Source organism: Coloeus monedula (genome assembly GCF_965178545.1).
Source record: "Coloeus monedula genome assembly, chromosome: 9".
Classification (NCBI taxonomy): Eukaryota; Metazoa; Chordata; class Aves; order Passeriformes; family Corvidae; genus Coloeus; species Coloeus monedula.
This window is the reverse complement of record NC_138789.1, coordinates 29473331-29496109: the sequence shown is the minus strand read 5'-3', so window position 1 is coordinate 29496109 and position 22779 is coordinate 29473331. Positions and strand designations below refer to the sequence as shown.

At 44.2% G+C, this 22779-nt stretch overlaps 1 protein-coding gene across 9 annotated transcripts in view; it reads right to left on the bottom strand.

The window, feature by feature from the left end:
* The window catches only part of NFIA (nuclear factor I A), a gene marked incomplete at its 3' end in the record, with an annotated part of 250179 nt that overhangs the window by 60359 nt on the left and 167041 nt on the right, over positions 1 to 22779 (bottom strand). For 5 of the 9 annotated variants that reach the window (XM_082287369.1, XM_082287371.1, XM_082287370.1 and 2 more), the window contains 3 exons: positions 20565 to 20682; positions 18061 to 18188; positions 868 to 906 (listed from right to left, as the gene is read on the bottom strand). In XM_082287369.1, the coding sequence (XP_082143495.1) occupies positions 868 to 906; positions 18061 to 18188; positions 20565 to 20682 (285 nt within the window). Of the gene's footprint in view, positions 1 to 867; positions 907 to 1972; positions 2060 to 18060; positions 18189 to 20564; positions 20683 to 22779 lie in introns of all 9 variants that reach the window. The other 4 variants (XM_082287372.1, XM_082287374.1, XM_082287376.1 and 1 more) reach the window with 2 other exon arrangements.

Genomic DNA, 22779 nt, shown 5'->3' with positions numbered 1-22779 from the left:
AGAGCTGTGGCCAGGATTGAAAATAGCCCAGGTGATTTACCACAGACTGTAAAGCCACCTGATTTCTGCACAATTTGAGGTGAAGAGTTTATAGGTTATTCCAAAGGAAGAAAGAGTTGCAAAGTGAACTCGTGTGCATTGTACCAAGGGATTTATAATTTGGCAGGTCGAGAGTGTACTCATGGAACTGTTATGTTTTGCTATCCAGTGGTTCTTTGTGTTTCCACCCTCTGACTGCCCGGGTGTGACAGTCACGGGACCGAACTCTCCGTAACACCAGAAACAATTTGTAGCTGACCTACAGCTGCTGTGCTCCTTCCTGGGAATGCCCATTTCCAGCTGCACACTGGAATGCCACTGGGGACCTGCCACCAGCAGCACCCAGGCAGAGAGACTGAAAGCACTTCCCCACAGGTGGTATCAGACAGGTGAGATCAGCCTCCCTTCTCTGCATTCCCAGTGGCTACAGGATTCCCTGAGGAAAGGCAGAGCACGGCAGCTTGGCTTTGGCATCGTTTCCAGGGGAGCCTGGATGGCCCTGCTGCCTGCAGGTCTGCTCCTGGGAGCTGCCCAGCCCCTCTGTCACCCACTGAACAGGTGAAAACACACCTGACAGAGAGGCAGAGGGCTCCCAGGGGAAATCTCCCTGCAAATTCCACGAGAAGAGGCACGGCAAGGGCAAAGGTGGCATGTGAGTGCTCCCTCCAGCGCTGGCACTCTGGCAAAGTCCTTGGCACGAGCTCTGTCCTTACTAGACACCGGAGAATCCACACAAGAGGGGACACCTGGGACATCCCCCCCAACCAACACAAAAAGTCTGTGCACCGAGAACAAGAGCATTGGCATTGTTTGAATAAGCACACCCACCATGAAGTGCTCCGCGGTGTTCGGGGTTTCTTAGATATCCTGATTTTATAAAAGAAAGTAAAAGAAGAAAAAAGAAACAAGGTGAGAGAGAACACTATCATATTTTGTAGCAAGCAGGATACTGTGTGAAATCTTGGCCCAGTGAAGTGATAAAGGGGAAGCTTTCAGTTTGCTTAAGGGAAAAGTTACGAGCAAATAGCGAAATTACCAAAATACCACATTGCAGAAAATGGGTGCATTTAGGTTCAATTAAGCTGTAAAAAGGAAAATGGCACTTTAGCTTACAAAAACCAAGGGACACAGGGAGCTATCAGAAGCAACTTTACAAGATTTGTGTGCGTGAGGATGCTGCTTCACTGGACCAAGAAAGCTACAGTATGGGATAGGATTTTTCTTTTATCAGACACTTTTGCTAGATAGCTTTGTCCAACCTCAGAAACTGCTGCTCTGGCATTATGAAATAATCCTACATAACTTGATCTCATGAGCTTAGGAACACAGAAAAATAGCCATGCCAAATCAGATTACAGGGATCCACCTAGTCCAGAATCCTCTCCCTGACAGTGGGAACTAATGGATGCCTAGAAAAGAGTAAAAGACCAGGGAAAGCATACAGTGATAATTCTCCAAAACACTCTCCCAATGATTTGTGATTCAAGGACTTCTAGGACAAAGTTTATATCATGGTATCGAAGCTGCTCGAATCCAAATGCACAGATTTACACCCCCCCTCCTCCCCTTTTTTTTTTTTTTTTATTTCTACCCCCATGAGATTTCTACCAGTCACACAGAAAAGGTTTCACAGTTTGGTGCTGGCAAGTCCAGCGTTCTTGCCACTAACTCAGAATGAGCTAACAGCTTTCAAGCCCAATGATGTTTTGTGTTTAAGAGCATCCAACACTTTTTCCTACGTAAAAAAAGTGACATGTGTGCTGAGGTGCTCTAAGTGTAAATACTTTGGGAGATTTGATTTTTAAAATCTTTCTTAAAAAAAAAAAAAAAGAAAAAAAAAGCAAGAATCTGGCTGTAAATTGATATTAACATTTTTCAGTATATGTGTAAAACACATGTTTCAGAAGAATAGAAGAGAGAAACTGTCACTCACTGGGAAGCTTTAGAGCTATCTGGCTCCCTGGGAAACTGCATGCAACTATTCTGGTGTCCAAGGGTTTGACCAGTGAGTTTCCTCTTCCTGCAAAGAATGAATGCAGAAGTAATAGAAAGTCTGAGGGGGAAGATTTTAGCAAATGGCTAAAGATAATCCTATTCTGCCCACTCCAGCAGGTAGGAAGCAGGTGGTGGTGGTGGAAGAAAAAGGGTGGGAGAGGAGAAACACCTCCATGTCCCTCCCAGCAGCTGGCACAGGGAAGGGCAGGAGGCTGCACTCGGAGAGACTCCAAGCCTGGCAGCTCGGCCCAGTGAAATCCCTTTGTGTGTGCAGCGATGCTGACAGGTCACCCCAGTCCCAGCCCTGCCACACAATGTCAGCACGTTCTGCTCTGATTCTCCAGGGCCTGCCTGTGGCTCCCTTTCGGGACGGAGCACGGCTCGCCAGCACTTGGGGACCGACACTCAGAGCTCTGGGCTTCACTAACACAGAAATCCCATATTCCCAGACAGGAACACTGGCTTCTTCAGCATCCTGCTTAGTTTACTATCCACTTTTCAGTGGGGTTTTTAGAAAGTTTTAATTTTCTAGTCAAATCGGTGCCTACATGTGAATTTTTTTACTTCATTTATTAAAAGAATTGGTAAAAGCAGGGATCAAAAAAAAAAGGGTTATCCTTACATTTTTGATGGCAAATTGACTTTGTAAGAGTCTACAGGCAGGAGTGATATATCAGGGAGTCCCTATAACTTTACTTAAAGCAAAAATTAGAAAGTGATCGAAAAGTTTTATAGAGGAGAGCAGAAACATAATTTTAAGCCTCTTAAAATTGCCTGAACTGTGAAATCAAGTAATGAACACTAGAAAAGGATCTGTCAGCTGGAATCAAAGCTTAGACTAGTCAGCATTTTCTTCCTAAACCTTATTATGGCAAAGATTTTTCATCTCTGCACTCTGTTCAGCCCAACAAATAAACCGACTTGACCTCCACCTGTTACCCGGTGAAGTTTGCTGTCATCTCTGACTAAACCCTTTTCTTTCCCTTCAAAGCCCTCGGCACCACTGAGAAGGTGGGAAGACACAGCTGTGCACTGACTCAAATTGATACCAGTTCATAACCAGACAGCGTTTCACAGTACAAATTACAAGCAACAGAGGAGAGAGGGGAAAAAAAAAAAAGAAAAAAAAAAAGGGAGGAAAAAAAAATGTAGTGCCAATGAATTCTGGAAGGGGGCAACATTTTTCATCCATTTAACAATGAGATTTTCATAAAAAGAAGTTCTTTTTTTCTTTTTCTTTTATTTGTGTGTGATATTATGGACTAGCATTTGAGGCAAGAAACATTTTGCTTATGCCATAACAATGAACCTGTGCTAACAGCACAGAGGAAGGACTGAAGAACATAATGGAAGCTATCTGTGTTGCTTTTGTATTTCACAAGTTGAATGCATTACACTGGTTCAAAGAGGTTCAGCTCCAACTGCATGTAGGTTTCTAGACTTAGGAACAAGTCGCAGCTATATAATGCAACACTGCTAAATAAAAAGAATTAAATATTATGGAACACAGAACAGCAGGAAATGTGTCATGAGGAAACCCGTGTAGCTGTTGCAGTCATTTCTTCAAACATATCATCGTGGCAAAACCGTGTGAGAAGCTTTCTAATACAAAGACATAGCAGAAAAAGCCATTTCATATAAAGTTGGACTTCTCTGGGTGATTAATGCTACGTTCAACAAAGGAGACAGTGTCTGTCTAATTACATTAAATGCTTATCTTCTAGGGATTGGCAGGGTGTTTCTGCTCAATGTCACTTTTCATGACAATGTAATGATAGATCCGTTTACTTACCAGTGCCATTAGCAAAAATTGTACTGTTTTCTCAACTGCCCTCATATCATGAAAATATTTGATTAACATACTGCAGCTTATCTAATACTCTAAGCAACATATTCTGCATAGTTTTCTCTCTATTAAAAGAACAAGATTACAGCTTGTAAAATTTTTATTGCACTCACACAGAAATAAATGAATAATGTGTGATAATAGTTCAAGTATCTTACTAGTTCACAGAACAGGTTTATTTGACTTAAAATATTAACTTGTACTTAAAATATTAAGATTTTGGGGGAAACAAGCAAATAAACAACTCTGAAGCACTACTTCCCATCCAGGCTTTAGCTATTACTTCCTTTTCATTTCAGCACATCTTTTGAAGCTTTTAATACCTTAGGGGGGGGGAAAAAAAAAAAAAAGCTTTCATTCCTTTGCTGAAAAATAGATATGGCCATCTCCCAAGTCTTTAAAATTCACCACATCGTGAACTGACTCTTTGGAGTCATGCTACTGTGCCAGCATCCAGCAAACAATAACCCTCTGGAAGAATGTACCCAGCCAAGGCAGTTTATATAGTAACAAGATAATTTCATAAACTTGTATTGAAGAGCAAGGCTGTGATGTAACATTCTAGCAGTATATATCAGCTACCTGATATTTACTAACAAGGTTAAACTCCTATCTGTTTGTCTCAGCACTCTTCATAATTCACTTTTTAATGGATGGACAGGAAAAGTCAGCAGTGTATGGCACAGATCATTTTTGAAATAGGACAAGACAGCTTATGGCAGTAGCTGCTCCAAAACACCCTTCCTGTTCCCACACAATCACATCAAGCCTAGACTTTGCAACTACAGTGCTTCAAATCTACTCATAAATCCTTTAGGGGTGGGTTTCTATTTCCAAGTAAACCGGCAAATTTGAAAAAACAAAGAATCCTGAGGAGAAAGTGTCACTGTCGACTGCTGTCAACTGGTACCACGTAGAGAGCATCAGTTCTCAGCTCCTTGGGATGGTATTCCTGGGCAGGAGAAGGCACATGGGGAGCTGCCTTCCTTCCATGAGGAGTTAGGACATCAACCCCATTTTGTTACAGCTCCTCACGCTGCCGCGAAATGGCAGCAAGGACGCACCAAAAACGACTCGTACGAGGCATAAATCGACACAGCGATGCAGAATTAACCAAAACTGCCTTAAAATCCCTTGCAAGTGACTCTTGCAGCGAGAGGATGACACCACAGCCAACTGCCACATGCGACTCTCCAAATTAATAATGGATTTAGGATATTCATTCCCTGAGCTGCGAGGGTTCGGGGTGTGTCTGCAATTATCGAGATATAAGTCTGACACACATTATCCTTCTATCAATGTCATTTCCCTTAGTAGCCAACAGATTATCAGCAGCTTTGTGATATTCCAGGTGTCAAAGAAGAATTAAAACCACAACAATTGCACAAACAAAGGGACAAAAGATGGGATACGTGTTTCTGAGCCCTGCATATCAATTTAATATGTGCAGCTGACAATGATGCAAATGTCCTCGGGAGAGAGGCAGCAAGATCCGTGCCCAAACATACACACACCACTGTCAGCAAGATGGCAGGGAACAGAAGCAGTAGGATTCCCAGCCCAGGACACATGCCTCAGCAGGCAGAGCAACCCAACGAAACAATCCTCTGGTTGGGGAGAATTTTGGAAGCACCTGATATGGAAAAGGGCCCTAAACAAGCCAGATGGTACTTTTAGCTGGCAGCAGAAAGTAGGAGACAGCCAAAAACATTACAGCATTTCCCCAAGAGGCCAGCAAATCGATTTTTAACCATTTTTTTTTAAAGTGACGCTATGAATATGAAAAATAATGTTTCGATGCCTTTTTAAATCACTAATTTTATGAATAATATGCTTAAGGAGGACACAACTGGAAGAGAGGAGAAAGCAATGGATTTTGACTTTCCCAGGGTGGCTGTATATTTGACATCAAGTTTCTATTCAGTCACTACCACTGTTTACTCAGAATTAAGTGCCAGTTTTTGTTCAGGGTTTTCCACATAACATTAAAGAGAAAAATCCAGCAAAAGTGGAGAAATAGCACTGTAAAACCACAATAGCACAACAGTTCACAGGGCATGGGAGAAATGCACTTTGTAAGCCTGCTTTGTCCTCTTAAAACCTTTCCCCCCACCAAATTAATGGGTTTCGGGATGATCATTTTTTAACAGAGGACAAACAATTTCTTTAACACTTACAAGGTACCATTTGGCAGGGGATTTGCATAAGAAACACAGCTGTTTGGGAGAATCTTTTAATTTTTAAAACCTCCAAACAGCCAGAATTTGCAATTCTGCCTGGATGACAGGGGTGTTTTCAGGGATCAGTCTGATGTGAGATGTTGAACCTTCCCTCTGACAGCCAGAAGCAGCTCCTTGCAAAGCAGGTTTAGGCTACCTGCAGCCGAGGGGTTTCCACTCAAGGATGGAGAACAGAGGTGGGTTGTAGGGGCTGAAAGGGCAGAGTGAGGCAGTGGAGTCATGAGCCAAGTGGGACTGAGCACCACCCTCTGACTCAAAGCTGCCCCTCACACGCAGGATTGGCCACGCCCCAAGGAAGAGTCAGGATGATGCTTTACTTCCACTTGCTGTTATTTTGGGGAAAAGTAAAAGCAAGCCCTAAGACAGGGTTAAATCTGGACTACATCCAAAGTGCTTTCTCCTGTTCAGAGCAAGGTAGTGCATTAGTGTGCTGCATCATGGATAATACTCCTGGAGACAAACGTGGGCTGCTGCAATAAAACACTAAATGCGAAGAAAGATAATCCATACATTCATATTTTTCAAATCTCGTTGATTGTAAATCCTCATTTTTTTTTAAATAAAAGTATTTCCCTCCTATAGGTGGAACCTAAGACTTTGCCTCCAGCCCTTGCTGATATAAAACAGTCCCTTTTTTTTCCAGAGTGCTGCTCTTGAAGCTGAGGACTGCAGGTACCACCTCACTTGTCCGGCTTTTGGGGGTTCAAAGATCTGCATGCAAGTCCTATTGAGGCAAATGAAGACTATGCACAAAACAGTAAAACAGCCTATAATTTTCCAGCTAATTTTAGCAAGAGGATCTCTAATGTTATGCTTTTTGGTGTATATAACACTAAAAATAGCAGTGGGCATTGATGTAAGGGAAGAGCAGAAAGGATGATGTCAGTAGGGCTGTGCTGGAGTGATGTGAACAAGCAGAGGTGGAGGAGGTTGTGGATCTCCTGCTCTTCCCTGAGCAAGATGGAACCAGAACAGAGCTGTAGCCATGCTAGATGAAGACACTGCTGAGGTTTAAGTTTCTTTGGAGCTGGAAATTGAAAGAACTTAAACATCATCCCTTCTTTAGGCTCTCTGGGGGGTCACTGCATTCACACCATGAGCTCTGGGGTGGAAGTCACAGAATACCCACTTTGGGTGAACACACAGCTGCTGTCACAGTACACAGATGTTCCTGCAGGTATAAGATGGCTCTGCAGCCACTCAGCCAAGTTGTTACCTGAGCTAACAAGCTGCTAGATGGATTTCTGTGCTTCCCTGTGCTCGCTGACTGCTGCGGTCAAAGTGTTGGGGCAGCACTTAACTTGAAGGAAAGTAAAGAAAGTAACTGGGGAATGATTTATTCACTGCTTCTGGCAGTGAAAAAGAAAACCACTAAGAAGCATCCAGCAAAATGATCAGGCAACAGACAAAAGAAGTGGTTCTTCCTTATGCAGCACAGAGTAAAACTGGAACTTTCTGCCACGGGATGTTGTGGAGGCCAAAATAAAGCATGGGTTAAAAGCACATCTCTGAAAGGAAAGTTCACTGAAGGCAGCCAAACACAAAGATGTGAACAGAGCCTCTGGCTCATGAAACCAAGCTGTTTGCTGCCAAAATCCATGAGGCTGTACTCTGAAAAGCATCACTGGATGCCTCTCCTGCTGTTGTTACCTTTCCTTAAGTGTCCACCACCAGCTCTTGTCAGAGACAGCGACCTGCATAAGGTGAGCCTTTGGTCTAGCTAAGAAGAGCCATTTGCTCCTCTCTGTGGGGAGATGCCAGTTTTTGTAGCTGGAATGTGCTGTACCTGGCAGTTGAGAAGCAGAAAAATTGCAGTAGGCATCCAGCACAAGGAAATTAGGGAGAATTGCTCCTCACCTGGGGCAGAAGCAGGGGCACATCTAAAGTCAGTGTGGCAGAAAGCGTGGGAAAGAGAACGGGAAAAAGAGATAAGATATGGTCTTCTTCCTGTACCTGGTCCTGTACCATCTTCTGGAAGTGTCCAAGGCCAGCTTGGAGGGGGCTTGGAGCAAGCTGGGACAGTGGAAGGTGTCCCTGCCCATGGCAGGGGGTGGAACGAGATGAGCTTAGAGGTCCCTTCCAACCCAAACCATTCAATGATTCTTTAAGTCTCCCTGTCTCCTGACACCTTTCCTTGCACCTTTTATCTTTGGGTGAAAATGTTTCCTTTAAAATAAAGCCTGGTTTCTCCTCTAAAGCCAAGATCAAACATGTGCAGGGAGTACAGTAGCTGCACTGTGTGCTAGGCACTGGAGTGATGGTTGTACTGGGAATGTTAATAAACAGTGCCCAGAGCAGAACTTCTGCATAAAAAAAGGGTGTATGTTACATCTCTCCCCCTCTCCCCTGTCTCATGCAATATTTACACAGCTGTGCTTTGTAAAAAGTGTAGGGGGGGGTTTATTATTATTTTTTGGTAATTTATTTACCTAAGATAGCCCAGCATCTGTTTTGGGGTGAGCTTCTTTCACAAAGTTTCACAGTTGCCTTGACTGATGCAAAAGAAGGTCATGCTCCTTACTCAGTGATCTTAAAACCATTTGTTTCAAACACTTAGACATTCTATTTGGCTAATTTCTGTTCTGTTCTGTGTTTTTGGTTTGTCCTCTGCTTGGAAATGTGCATCCCTGGGGGAACCGATCTGGCTAGGTGAGTATTTTAGTTATCTGTTTTATAAAATGCAGAAGTGCACAGGAATTTGCAATAATATGCATCATTTACTGGCTCTCAATATGTACTGTATATGGGCTCTGAAGATTACTAATATTTTCCAGCTGCCTCAGGAAAAAAAAAAGAAAGAAAGAGTTCAATGGAGCCGTTGCAGTGGGTCCTTTCCCATGACTGCCTACACAGGTGATGAAGACTTTCCTGTGTCCTGAAGAATTAATAAGCCTGAACATTTCTATACCAGCAGCATACCACAGGAGATAAAATATTGCTCCTGCTTCCCAAACACATTAGAAAAAGCAAGTCTGCTGATCTCAAGTGCTAAGACAGCACATGAAAGGAATGTAGTCCATTTCCCAACCAAGATCTAATCTATAGGAGAGTTTATAGATCCAAGTAAACATCCTGAATTGGTCCCAGAAGCAAATAAGAAGACTAGTTCAATTTTTGGAAGACAGTTACACTACTTTTAATGTGTTTAATGCCATTTTGCAACTGAACAGCCCCATGCTGCACTATCAGATGATCTTCAAGGATCTCTGGGTCAGAGGAGACCTGTCTGGAGCTCACAAAGATACAGGTTTGACAGACCCCAAATCAGCAAGAAATGCACAGGCGCAGTCAGAGGACCAGAGGAGCTTCCGTGTTTCAGAGCTCACCCGTGGAAAGAAAGTGTCTGCTTTTGTCTCCGTGCCAAGGAAGGTGGTAGCTTTCACTTGGTGTCAAAAATGAAGCCCAAGCCACATCACTGTCCTTGCTCTAAGCTACATTTTGTGGGCTGTTGTGGACAGAGGTTGAGGACTCCCCACCCCTGGAAGTGCCCAAGGCCAGGCTGGATGGGGCTCTGAGCAGCCTGGGATGGTGGAAGGTGTCTGGATGGGACTGGATGGGCTTTAGGGCCCCTTCCAAGCCAAACCATGCTGTGATTCTTTGATTCTCTGATCAACAACAGGTGGCAACAAAATGTTGCTTGGCCACCAACACCATCTGAGGAAGGTCAGGCCCATGGATGACCAATACAGCACGGCCATCCCAAAAATCCTGCTCTCATTGGGAAGCCTTTGTCAGGGAATAGTTTTGCATGCACAGAACCCTTCCTATACGTCAAAAAAATGATGCAGGTGATGTGAATTGTGTGTGGTGACAGGAATACCTCAGGTGACCTCCTGCTCGTGACACTGCACAGAAGATCTGCTTTCCTCTAGGTCACTGAGGTCAGTGAAAGCAGCACGTAGGGGTGCTGTTAGCACCAGGCCAGTTGAAAACAACTTTGGTTTGATGACTACAGGAAAATTCTTTCTGCATTTTCAACTCAGAACTCCTACAGCTCCAGCTCCATTTTAAAATGATGCATTTCCTGACATCTGGAATTAGATGCAAGAAGCAAAGCCACAACACTGACCAACCTCCCGACTTCTCCGGGACCATGCTGAAGGGATGTTTTCCTCAGGGGATTACAGCAAAGCTGAGGCATGTGCTTCAACACTTGCATGGGATTACTAATTTTATTAAAAATGGAAAGTACAGTTTAGGCTGAACCCCAAGGCCAAGTCTGTTGTGTTGTCCAGTGTCTGGAAAAAAAATAAAAGGAGCCTTGGAGGGATGTGAAAACATCTAGAACTTTCCAATCTGAACTGACTTTTCGGTGAGCAGTTCTTCCCCCTCCTCCCACTTCCTTCCATGATTTGGAGGCAGCACTGCCAGCAGCATGGCATGTTGTCACAGGTCTCATGCTACTACGTGAATTGCCAAAGACAAGCTGAGCTATTGATCCAGTGGTAATTTGCTGTCAAAATGACTCTGTCTGCAATGGCAAATGAGCAATGTTAATCACTTGACTTGACGAATGCCACTGCAAAAGACTGACAATGCTCAAAGCACCACCATAGACCTGCTGCATTTTTCCTGGCTCCATTAAGTTCCTGGTCTTCACTGGCCTTGACCAATTAGAGTTTAACTTACCCATTAAGGTGCAGTTCTGGGAAAGTTCTGTTTAAAATAAACAACAACTTATATTGGTGAGTAACTCATCAGCTATGCAGCAGCCTGATTCTGATTGCCTGGCAGAGCAACACACACATTTTGTGCAGTATCTGATAAAAGATCTATAATGTGCTAACACAAACCTATCATGTAGCACCTGTGACTAACAGATTGTGATATCAAAGTCTTGATGCCTAAGTGCTCCTGTAAATGCATTAAACTTTTAGCGGCAGGAACTGTAGACTGCCAGTGACAAGGAGCTGATATGGTATTTCAGTAAAAGTTGATAAGTGTTATTGCTCTTAGAAGAAAAGAAAAATCTTATGTTCTTGAAAACCACTGGGCAGCTTGTGTTTTGATGGGATACTGTAATGCAGAGAGCAGGGATATGGCAACACATGGACTCTATGAAAAAAAAGACATTTAAGAAAAGCTCTGTATCCTACAGCTGCTGGAGTTCCTTGAAGTGTGCTCCCATCATACATTTCACTTCAAGCATCTACCTGTTCACTTGGAGTCAGCTTTTTAGGTGGCTGCATGCACGTGGGGCCTTGTTTAATTCTGTGTTAAAGAACGAAGTTCCTCCTGAACATGAGGAACAGCTTCTTTCCTGAGCGGGTTGCCCAGAGAGGGTGTGGAGTCTCCCTCCCTGGAGATATTCAAGACTGTGCCATTTGCTCTGGGATGACCCTGCTTGAGCAGGGAGGTGGGACCAGATGACCCCTCGGTGGTCCCTTCCAACCTGAACCATTCTGTGTGAAATGTTCCCACTGTCTTAAGATATTAAGTTCAACGGAGGAAAAAATGGCTCCGGTGCCTGCTGGGAGATGTGCTGAGGTGTGTAATGAAGCTGCTGCACGAGGCAGGTACAGGCAGAACAGCTCTGGGACTCCCTGACCTCACACGCCGAGAACCGGCGGCAATTCAATGTCACATCTGGGAAATGCTGAGTAAATACAATTGGCAGGGATCCTGGATGTAGACCTCCTCCGGTCTAGGGAAAAGTGGTGTTACCTAGGCTTTGTCTTTCTTCTGGAGGCCTATGAGTATCCAAATAGTTCAGCTCAGGGAAATCAATAAAGATCATGAAATTCCTGTGTCTAGTTATGATCCAGTGAAAACTGCCCACTGCAGCAAGCCACTGAAAGGCAGTGCCAGAGATTTACTTGACATTGACTGCTCCAGGTCTGAAGTTGAATGTTTTCCCAGTGAAAAGGGATTATTTTTCTATTCCTTATTTTGTATAATACATGGCTCTCTTGCTTTTCATCATATTTTCTGCAGTCAGTCCCTTGAATCATTGGCAGTAACGCAGCACAATCATTGAAAACTTCTCTGGGCTCTGAGTTAGTGCACGACATCAAGGCCTTTGATGAGCCCACAGACCTTTTGTCTGAGGACAGATCAGACACACTCTCCATCGTGGATGCTGGGACACACCACACATATTTTATCTTCCAGGCAGTGCCAGGCAACAACTGTGCTTAGGGCATAAAGAACACGATCCAGGATCTCCCTTATACCACTTTCTCTCGAATTTCCAAGATATAATTTCAAACAGAAATTGAAAACATACTCTTGTGGTCATCTGAACTATGCCTGAATGAGCTTTTCTGATGCATATGGCATAAATAAAAGTTCCTCAGTAAATATGGAGAAGTTTTCTTGCATGCTGAGGAGAAAGCCCATGCCAGATTTAAGAAAAGCATTATTGAAACAAGAGTTTGGACTGGTTGCCTGCATGTGGTTGTTCTGTAACCAGCCATGGGGAGAGGCACGGCACCATTAAGTTAGGGGTCACTGCCACTGCAAGGGAAATACTCCAAAATAAGATCTCAGCTCCTCAGTTGCATAGAAATTCCTCAGAAACTGTTTTCAGACCGTCCCATAGATGGTGGCATGGGAACAAGCAGCAGTAGCCCAGGTGGTTTAAAGAGCAATCATGAGGCCAGCTTTAATGACATTGTTATCACCACAGATGAGTCCAGAGGTCTAACGGGGAGCTCTCGAGCTTTCTGCAGGTTCATATAAAACTATCAACATCCTAAGCCCCTGGAACTGTGGATATGTCTGTGAGCCATGCAGTGCAAGTAGTATTACTAATTCCTTAAGGTTTCTGCACTGAAAGTCTCATTTGGTTCCTGGTTTTCAAGGTGAAGGCACACAAAGGCCCAGCATGGCGGGACAGGAATGGACTATCCAGGGTGGAGCTGGGACAAGGGGATGACCAAGACATGAGCAGCCCCACCAGTCTTTCAGTGGAAGAAGGACCACAGAGCTCCAGCCATTTTGCAAACCAAGTTGGTCAAGACCACAACCAAAGCAGAGCTGTTTGTGCCCTCAGGTACCTCAAGAAGTGCAAGGAGTACAAACATGTACCTTTCCTGGGATTAGTGTCCTCTAGGGATTAAACTACCATGTGGAAATACAAGTAGAAGATCTAAGAATACAGGTAGAAGATATAAGTAAAGAAACAAGTGAAAGATCTAAGAAAAGAAACCAATAAGATACTCTGAATTTGCATCTTAAACATTTCTTTCCATGCCACGCTGTAGAAACACAATGGAGGCAGACTTGGCAAATTCCATCCACATGCTTCACAAAATGACTGATGGAGCACAATGCGAACATTACTCCTGGACTGGATCAAGAGAACGCATTAAAAAAATGCATAAGTGGAATACAGATATACATTAACTCAATCTTTGCTTATTATGGAATTAAAAAATGTATACCTGTAATTATGGCTTACCCCCATTACAAGCAGAGCTGCCACAGAACTGAACACGGGCCAGCTTTGTGCAGGAGTTCAAAGCCAGTGTGATGCTGCCTTATTTTCTTACTAACATCATCTTTATCCTCTCTTGCCCTTCTTCTCAGTTAACAAGAGTTATGTTCTGAAAGTGCTGAGATAAAGTAATGGTAAGGAGGATACCGCAAAAGGTATTTGAAAAGCAGAAGTAATTTACTACATGTCTGCTTTGTTTTACTTCCTAAGCCTTCCTGTTGTGAAAGGAAATTCATCTTTTCTGGCAGACTCCAGCCTTTTTAGGTCGGAGAGCTCCCCAGGAGCTTTCGAGTGCAGGTAAATGGATGTGAGCCTCAAGGAGTACAGTACAAGGAACATGGGATTAATGCTGGGGTTTGCTCTGGCTGTCACGTCTGACGTACAAGGAGAGTGCTGCACCCTCGGTCGCAGGAAGTATCTGGGTCTAAAGAACACAAGGCTGAGTCCTTTGCTCATCACTACAACTCTGATATGCCACGAATGGGAAGGTCATGCTGCTGAGGGGTGAAGCACTGAGGATCTACACCCAGGTGGGTGAAGCACGGAGGATCTACACCCAGCAAAGTCTCCACATGAGGCAGACGTCAGGGTGCCTCAGCAGAGCGAGTAAAAGCTCAGAGGAAGGGCTGTGGATGGACAATAGGTGCAGCCTGTATCCTGCACACAGCGGGGACCCCGGGAGTAGGCACGGGGGAAGCATCCACTGCCTAATCTAAATAGCACACAGAGTGGTTTTGTCCTCTTCTGTTCTCCTGCCAGTTTGCACATATGTTCTGAGCATACAGCCTGCCCTCCAAAGACCACTTACAGGGGCAATCACAGGGAAGCAAAGCAGGAAGAAAGTATCCAAAAAGGGAATTTGTTCAAGAGAAAAAAATGGAGACAGATGTAGAGCGACTAGTCACGGCTGGCGGTAAATAACCCTCTGCCTGGAGTGCTCTCTTTCTCTAAGAGGAGCTCACATATTCCATTTCATATTTCCTTTCTAGGAAGTCAAATCTTTGTTTTCCTGGCATTTGTTCTTTTTCCCTCCTGTATGGTCTAAAGCTGTCTTCTCGATTTCCCTTTCTCTTGTACCTTTTGCTCTCTTTGAAGTGCATTTCTCCCATCTCCCTCTCACACAGACCTGATTTCCCTGCACTGTCCCAGGCCACACCTTTCACTACCACCCTCTCCCAGTGCTTGTGCCATGAGCACACGTGTGCTTCACACCTGCTCCAGGGTTTGAGTCTCCCCTCTTTCTCATGTGCACACCTCAAAATTAAGCAGATGCAACACACAGAGACGGAATACTCATCCTCTCACTCCCATAAACCTGTCAAGGCATATAGGCCAAGAAGCTATCTCTGCATAAATCTAAATCTCCTGTGAGGAAGCAATCTACTCAAAGGCAATAAAGGCAAAGGATGTATTATTATCTTTGGTGTGGATCCTACTGGGCTGGGAGGTTGGCTGCTGGCTCCTCTCTGAACTTTCCTTCCCAGCCAGAGCAGCCATCCCACAGACAAGTCTAAGCTTCCTTTCCTTGGTCTGATTTCCTCCTCCCGTTGTTTGGCCAGTAACCCAAAGGACAGGGTTTAATTATGGAGTTTGGAAACCTGGCTTGCACTACTCTGCCAGCACAGGATATAACTTCAGCCTGTCTTTGAAACAGCATCATTCTGCACTGCTGATACCTGTGTTATCCCACACAGCACAAAATGAGCTGCAGGGAAGAAATGCCAAGTCAAACAAAAAGATGGGTTTAGTCTTTAAACTTTTACTGCAAACTTCACTGAGAAGAAAACAAAACACTGAAGCTCAGAGATTATTGTGTGCTAAAAACTGTGCCACCATTTTGATTGTAGATTAAATAAGCGGCAAGGCCTTTCTCTGCAAATAAAGACATCGGAAAGGATGGATCTGAAACTGGTCCAGGCTCCAAAGCTCCCTCTCAGAGAGGAATGCTGTGAAAAGCCCACAGCTAAAATGGGATGTTAACATCACTTGTACAGCTTTCAGGTGACCAACTTATTTTCTAGGCAGATGCCCCACTCAAACATTTTACACTTCTGGAGGCGAAACCCCCATGTCAAACACAAAAGGGCACATGTTAGTGTGAGACCCAGGTGTGATGTCTGTGCACAGACCACAGCAGGACGTGTCCCTCAGGGGAGCACCTCGTGCCAGTGACACACCACTGCTGCCCTGGCAGGGAAGGACATTCAGCACTGTTTTGTCCTTCACCACTGATGAGCTGTGGCTCTTCAGGTAATCCCTCTGTCAGCCGTGCTCTTGCAGTGACCCTGTTTTACGGAGAAGCTGAGGCAATGAATTCAGAGGACAGGCTGCTGGAAAGCCATGGCAGAAGCACTGGGGTGGGGCTGCATGGATATAGCACAAGGATGGCTTGGAAGTGCATCCCACGTGGGCAGGACAAAGCTCTTTTTCTTCACAGCTGTGACAGTGATAGATGGCTTGGTGAATCTGAGCTATATCTAGTTGGTACCTGGCTACAGTCCCTGATGCTGCAAGGTGATTTTCTGCCATTTTACAGGCAAGACTAAGCAGAATCTGGGATTTTTCTATGCTAAATGAGGAAGGTCATGAGGAAGGAAGAACCTTCTCTTGTCTGACTTGTTCTTGCCTTTCTGAGCACCTCAGGAAGTTTGACATAGGCAGCTGTGCTTCCTCATGATGTGCACCCAGTGGTGCCAAGAGCAACAGAGGTTCTTTAGAGGTGTAGGGCTTTGGGTACTTCCCTTGCCCAGCTCAGCAGCTCAGTGCCACCATCAAGCCAGGACTTGGATGAGCCAGAGGTAATGACCACATGTGGGGAAAACCACCAGAAGTGACAGCAGAATTAATAGCCAACCTCTGGCTGCTGCACAAATGGAGAACATTTGTCATCAACGAGTACCCCAAACTTTGGGGGGAGCTGTCCCCCAGCCTGACAGGGATGCAGAAGCAGTGACCCCATCAGTTTTTAGCCATCTGTGTTTGCAGAGCAGGTTGTGATCTCTCCCTTCCAGTGGGCACTGAGCTTTTGTCCGCGTTTTTGCCGCTCCGTGAGCAGAGGTTTAGTACAAGGTGAAGCTCTGCCTTACATCATCTGGAGCCTGGAGCTGATGGAGAGAACAGCCCCTGGTGCCCGTGGAGCAGGACTCCTCAGTGCAAACACCAGAGCCCTGGGGACGGCGGTGGCAAGGCAGTCACAGGGAGCCTGGCACTTGTCTGCCTGCAGGTCCACCCGCTCCTCCTGCCAAAGTGCCACATCTGCAGTCAATAAGGGCCCACAAGCTGGCTCCTCCTCATTAGAGGAGAGAGGGCAGCTGGCAGGGGATCCTCCAAGGGCTCCCAGGCACAGGAATCAGTCTCCTCCCAGTCTGGAATAGCCCAAATTTGGTGACTTTCTGGGCATGCTGTAAAGGACAGCTGTTTGACAGGGTCTCCAGAGAAAGCTGTGGGTATGTTTCCTACATGATGAAGGATATAGGTGGCTGGCCAAGTGCCCACAGAACTGATTTTAATGCTGTGCAGGTCGAATTTACTTTTCTGTGCTGTACAGTTCATTATACACAGTGCCCTGGACAAGCATGTGTTTTTTTTCCAAACAAACGAAAACCATACTACTTTAAATCCAGACAAACAAGAAAGACCAAAAATACGTATTGCAAAAGATGCTTCACACTTTTAGAGGACCTTCTCAAACCCTGGGAGGCACTGCTTGCCTTCTTCTAACAAATAAGAGTTCTGTTATTTTTATTGGCAATAAATACTCAATTATTTAGCTGTAAGCAACACTGAGACATTAACTTCACCTATGCACGTAGCACTGACCCAGAAAAATATTTCCAATAGTATTAAGCACCCAGATGATCTCAGGATAAGTGATCAATGGACAGTTAAGTATGTAACATAACATAACCCAAAAAAAAAGATCAACAGGAAAGATCACACAAAAAATTAACTGAGAAGAGGCCAAAGAGCTGCTTCCTCAATGTTCTGAAGTGTAACACCCAGTGATATCTATTTTGATATGAAGCCTCCAATCACACTTGACAGCATTACAGATTAATAAAACAACTCCTTCTGTAAGTCTCTTAAAAGTCATTACTAAGTGATCTCAAGTGTTGTATAATGCTTGAAAAGTCCTTCTACCTTATATAAGTTTAGGGATATTTATTTAAGCAGCATAACTGATGGAGCACAGCCCAGACAGGTACTGCTTTTTGCTAGAAAAAGCTATCCCAGAACTGAATCTGGACATTTTGACAGAAAAAGACCGCCTATCTTCTGCTGCATTATTTAAATACTTCAGATATTTGGCCAAAACACAGAAGTGACACACTACAGAAACATTCACAGCTGCAGGAGCAATAAAACCACTACCATATTTTCATAGACCGTTTCTCGGAAGTGACGAGATGTCTAGGACTGGTCACCTCTCTAACACAGAAATTCTGATAACAAAACAGAGCAAGTGGAGATGATGTTCTGGGGCTCTGGGAGCCGGGGCTTACCTGGCTCCACTTCATGCCATCCGCTGGACTGGCTGCCGCTGCCCGGAGAGCGCCCTTGGCTTGTGTAGAACGGCTCCTCACCAGGGCTGTCCATCTCATCCTCCACAGACTTGAGACGTTTTGTGGAGCTGAGAATGCAAAAACACGTCATGAAGGCATAGCAAAGAAACCAAGGTGCTGCTGTTGGGGCATGCTTGAGAATAACTGGGCTAGGGAAGGTAGAACAGATTTAGGGCGCTTTGGTGAGCTACAGAACAACCTTTCACAGGCCAAACCCCTAAGCACACACCCTTAACCAGACCAGAAGTTAGTCTGACATTCAGGCTTTCACAGATCCAAAAGCAGGACGTTTTTCAAAGCACGCAGGGGTCAATAAAAAGGCAAGAATTTAATTTGCACTGCGTGATTCTCGCCGTTTGAATGAATACGGTTATGACACACGAGACTTATTTTCACCGCCAGATTTTTTCACGGCTAATTCTGAAAGCCAATTGTTTATCAGTTCAAACTTTTATTTTCAATCTTTTCAATTAGCCCAGACCTCAGTCCCATAAGAAGAAACATAGGCAAGGGAATGATGGAAGAATCCATTCCTGGTTCAAATGTTCACGTTATCCTACAACAAGAAGCATTTGACTCTGCAGCTGTGCCAGCAAGCAGAGAAAGCCCCCAATGGGTATCTCTGGCCAGTGTCACCATTAAAGAATCCCCCTGTGATAGATCACACCTCCCTCACCAGAGGCTCAGGACACAGAAGAGCCCTTTCAGTGGTCTCTGGTGGCCACTGGCTCCAGCAGTTCTGCAGGGAGAGGATCCCAGAGCCAAAGACACTCAGCTTGGCTCTGTTTTCCATAATGAGTTGTACAGACTGTGTGGGGACCTTACTGAGAATTTCTCTTCTAAGTACTTTTCCAAGGCTGGGCCAGCTCATTTCCCCCCCCCCCCCCCCCCCCCCCCAAAAATCTGTATTCTATTAAGACTTGAGGCATTCAAGAACAGGCTCCTCTGTGTAGGGGGAACACATTTAACAGACATAAAATCTTCCACTGCAATTCCTATTGGTTTAGAGCTTGCAGCCTCCCGACCCGAAGCTCTGCACAGGTAGGAGCTGGCGGGTGTGCAAAACCAGCTGGTGAGAAACAGGAAGAATAAGTCTTAAGGTATGTGTGGAATGCAGGTTTGGCCATTCCTTAATTCAGAGAATTGTTATGTGTCAATAGGGGAAATTGTGTGCATACAATATAATTACTGCCTGATAATTCTGCTGAGTCTGTGTATTTAAAGAATTTTTTTTTTTTCTGACTGGGAACAGCCTAATGAGAGGAAAACAAACATATTACCAAGTTATTAACTACCCATGCTGTTTATAATTAGCTCCTTATCAGTGGTAGCTATTTGCAGAAGAATAGAAGAGCAACTACTGAGCTCTTAAGTAACATTAATAACCTCACATTTGCTTCTGGAGTCACCAGTAAATTCTACCTGAGAATGGTGCTAATGATGAGTGCTGTAGGCTACACAGTTTACAGGCAAGAGAGAAACAGCACAAAGTTTTTAACTGATGTGTAATGGGAATTGTAGTCACCGAGCTTCATAATGTGCACACTAAGTGCAAGACAGAATGTTCTTCCAATCACTGCAAACTGTAAGAAGTTACTGCTAAGAGCCTCTCGTTAAAGATTATTATTTTTTAAATAAAAACAACAGCTTTATTCAAACTACAGAGATTTTTCACACGTGCACTTGCTCACTGCAAAGCTGGTGGCACTGCAGGCTGAGATAAAAATGTAAAAGAGCGTTGGGCTGGAGTTAGACTTTCTTGTCATGTCTTTGAAATAAGTGATCTATTTTGGCTGTGGGGGAAAAAAAAATCAATCTGGTTCCTTAATAGTGTTCAAGACTACTCAAGTGACTGAGCTTGTTTATAAATCTAATCTCATGGATGATTAAAGTCAAAGGTAAAAAATAAAAAATATCCTTGTTTGATAGTTGGCATCTAAGCTGAAATCAAAATCAGATGGGGCAGTCATCTGCATCAGTAATTCAGTTTACCAAAGGCTGAGTCACAAACTTCTAAATGCTTTGTGAAAACTAAATGCTTTATAGACCAAGGTCCTAAAACAGTGTTAGTCTCACAGGTAACTCTTTTTACAATAACGAGTATATGCAAGTCTATCTTAAGACTTTCCTCTCATCTCATTATGCTCCAAATTCTCTTCTGCCACAAGGTGAAACTCAACAATTCCAGTGGAACTTCTCCTGATACACCCAGATACAACCAGGAGCTGCACGAGTCCATGCAGCAGTTTTCCTTTGGGGCTTGTACACACTGAAAGAACTTTACTGCAATCCAGCTGAACATTCAGCTCTGTGAATCTGAAACAGCTCCACATCGTGAGGCCCCCAAACAGCTTGTCAGAGAATTTAATGGTTACTTTCCCAGATGAGTAATGATGCTGGCCTGGGTTTCCAAGGAACCTGGTAGTAGGCAAAGATTAAATTACCTGGTAGAGGATGTGCTAGGTAAAGACCTCCTCATCGCTCCTGGGCTCATGCTGTAGTATGAAGAACTTTCCAAATCTGAGAGGGAGAAATTAGGGCCTGTTCCTGCAGCTATTGGTGCTGGGGAAACAAAAGAGATTGCAGTCAGTAAGTCATGTGAATATGGCATGAATTGCACTTCAAAATCACTTTCTTCTTCCTCCTGAGTGTGTTTAGTTTCACAATGGGAACAGGTGGGATGTGGAAATTAGGAAATGCTAATGGTTCCTGGCATTGCAATCAAGAAGATGGAAATTTTATCAAGAATACAATGTTCCATGACATAGACTGTCTCTTACGTTCCTCCAAAGATATTATCATTATTTTTTAAAATTAAACAACTATGGCATGACTTTCTCGAAGCGCTGCTTTTCTATTAATGACTTTCTAACATTTAATGAAACTTGTTGCTTTTAGGACCCCGTTGTCTCTATTGGCATGGTTACAGATAGGCTGCATCATCCCTGTAGAGTGCTTGGCAGGATCTATAAGCAGCATAGGCAGGGAAATACACACCTCAGGACCTCTGGGGTACATGTGATGCACAGCCACAAGCACAGAGGTTAAAAAAGCAGGTGAGAAACTTGAGCTCTTTTCTGCCTAAGAGCATCCGAGCTTTTCCTCTGCTCTCCTCCAGCTAAATCAGAGCTAGAGACATATGACTCCCCAAAAGTTTTACCCAGCAGTGGGCTTCCACTCTTCACCCCATCACCTTATCCAGTACTGAAATTTTTATTGCAAGGGATATGAATCCCTGCAATTTCCCTGTCCTGGAGTGTTGGTTTTGGAAAACCTCATGGATTTCTACACACCCTGGAATTTGCAGGCACAAGCCATGAACTCCATGGGCTGTGTTCTTCTGGGAACAGACAAGGAACAGAGCAGCTTAACGTTGAAGTCAGCAGAGAATGGATTTTGTGCCGAAGTGCCACTAATACAGCAAATGGTACCACGTCCACTGTGGCTGTTCCAGTGCTATTTACAGGACAATACAACTTCGGGGGCTGACAATTACAGATCGTGGTTTTCTCTCACATTTCAGAGCCATCTGAAAAAGGACGTCCTGCACAATAAAATGCACCAGCTTGGCCTGGGCTGTATTGTCTGAGAACCCTGATTCACAGCCACAAAGGCGAAGCAGTCTCAGTGCCACACAGGGATGCCGAGCCAAGTTTAATCTTTGGTCTGAGAATCTGGCCCATTTTCAAACATGAAAAAATCTTTCAGTCCAACGGGGAAGGAGTGAGGAAATGAAGACAGGATAGCTCCTATCACCCAGCTAACATGTCTGGGCTGGGAGTGCTGCCACTGACTGTAACGGGGCCAGTATTTCACCCCAAGTCTTAAGGAGCTCACAATGTCAGATTTGACAGAGGAATAATGTAGCTTTGCAGCTGCCTCATCATCCCCACAAGACAATTAGTTGTTGTTTGGCAAGGATCTTTTAAGAACGTCATTGAGACAGAAAGGGAACAGCCTGGATAGCCACGGACTTTTAAAAGCCGGGGACGGAAAATGCACAACGCCATTAAAACTTGAGAAAATCTGGAATGATCATTAAAAGGAATTAAGTTGGGAAGTAATTTATGACAAGAACACTCAAATCCTTTGTTATCTTCTCTTAACTATCATATGCTTCCTGCACACTGGGTATATGAGAGGCTGTGTTAACTGAGGGAAAGAAAAATTAAGCCCAGTAAAATTAACTCGTTTTATCAATTTGTGCTTTCTGCAACAGTTTCCTGACAGCAGCTACAAGAGGCTGTAAAACTGATGAATTTGCATGGAAAAAGAAACCGGTGTAAGTAATTTGTGTAAAAGGTAACAGGGACATGGACTGCTATAATTCAGACACCCTGCAGATAGCAGACTGCTGCAGTGTGTGCAGTTATGGGTTAGAAAAATGACCACACTGCAGTCAGTCTGACTTGAATGGAAATCAATCATAAAGGTACTCTCTGCAGCATCTACTCCACAGTTTTCAGCAACTTCCTTGCCAAACAGATTTGTGCTCTGCAAACCCTTTCCTGAGCAATTCCACTGCACCCTCTGCCTCCCAAAGCCCAACTTAGAGTTTAAAGCACACAGTTTTCCAAACAGGAACATAAAAAGGCAAGCACTAAATTAAAACACTGTTTCTTTCTGAGGCACAATGAATTTCGTGGACATTGCCAGATT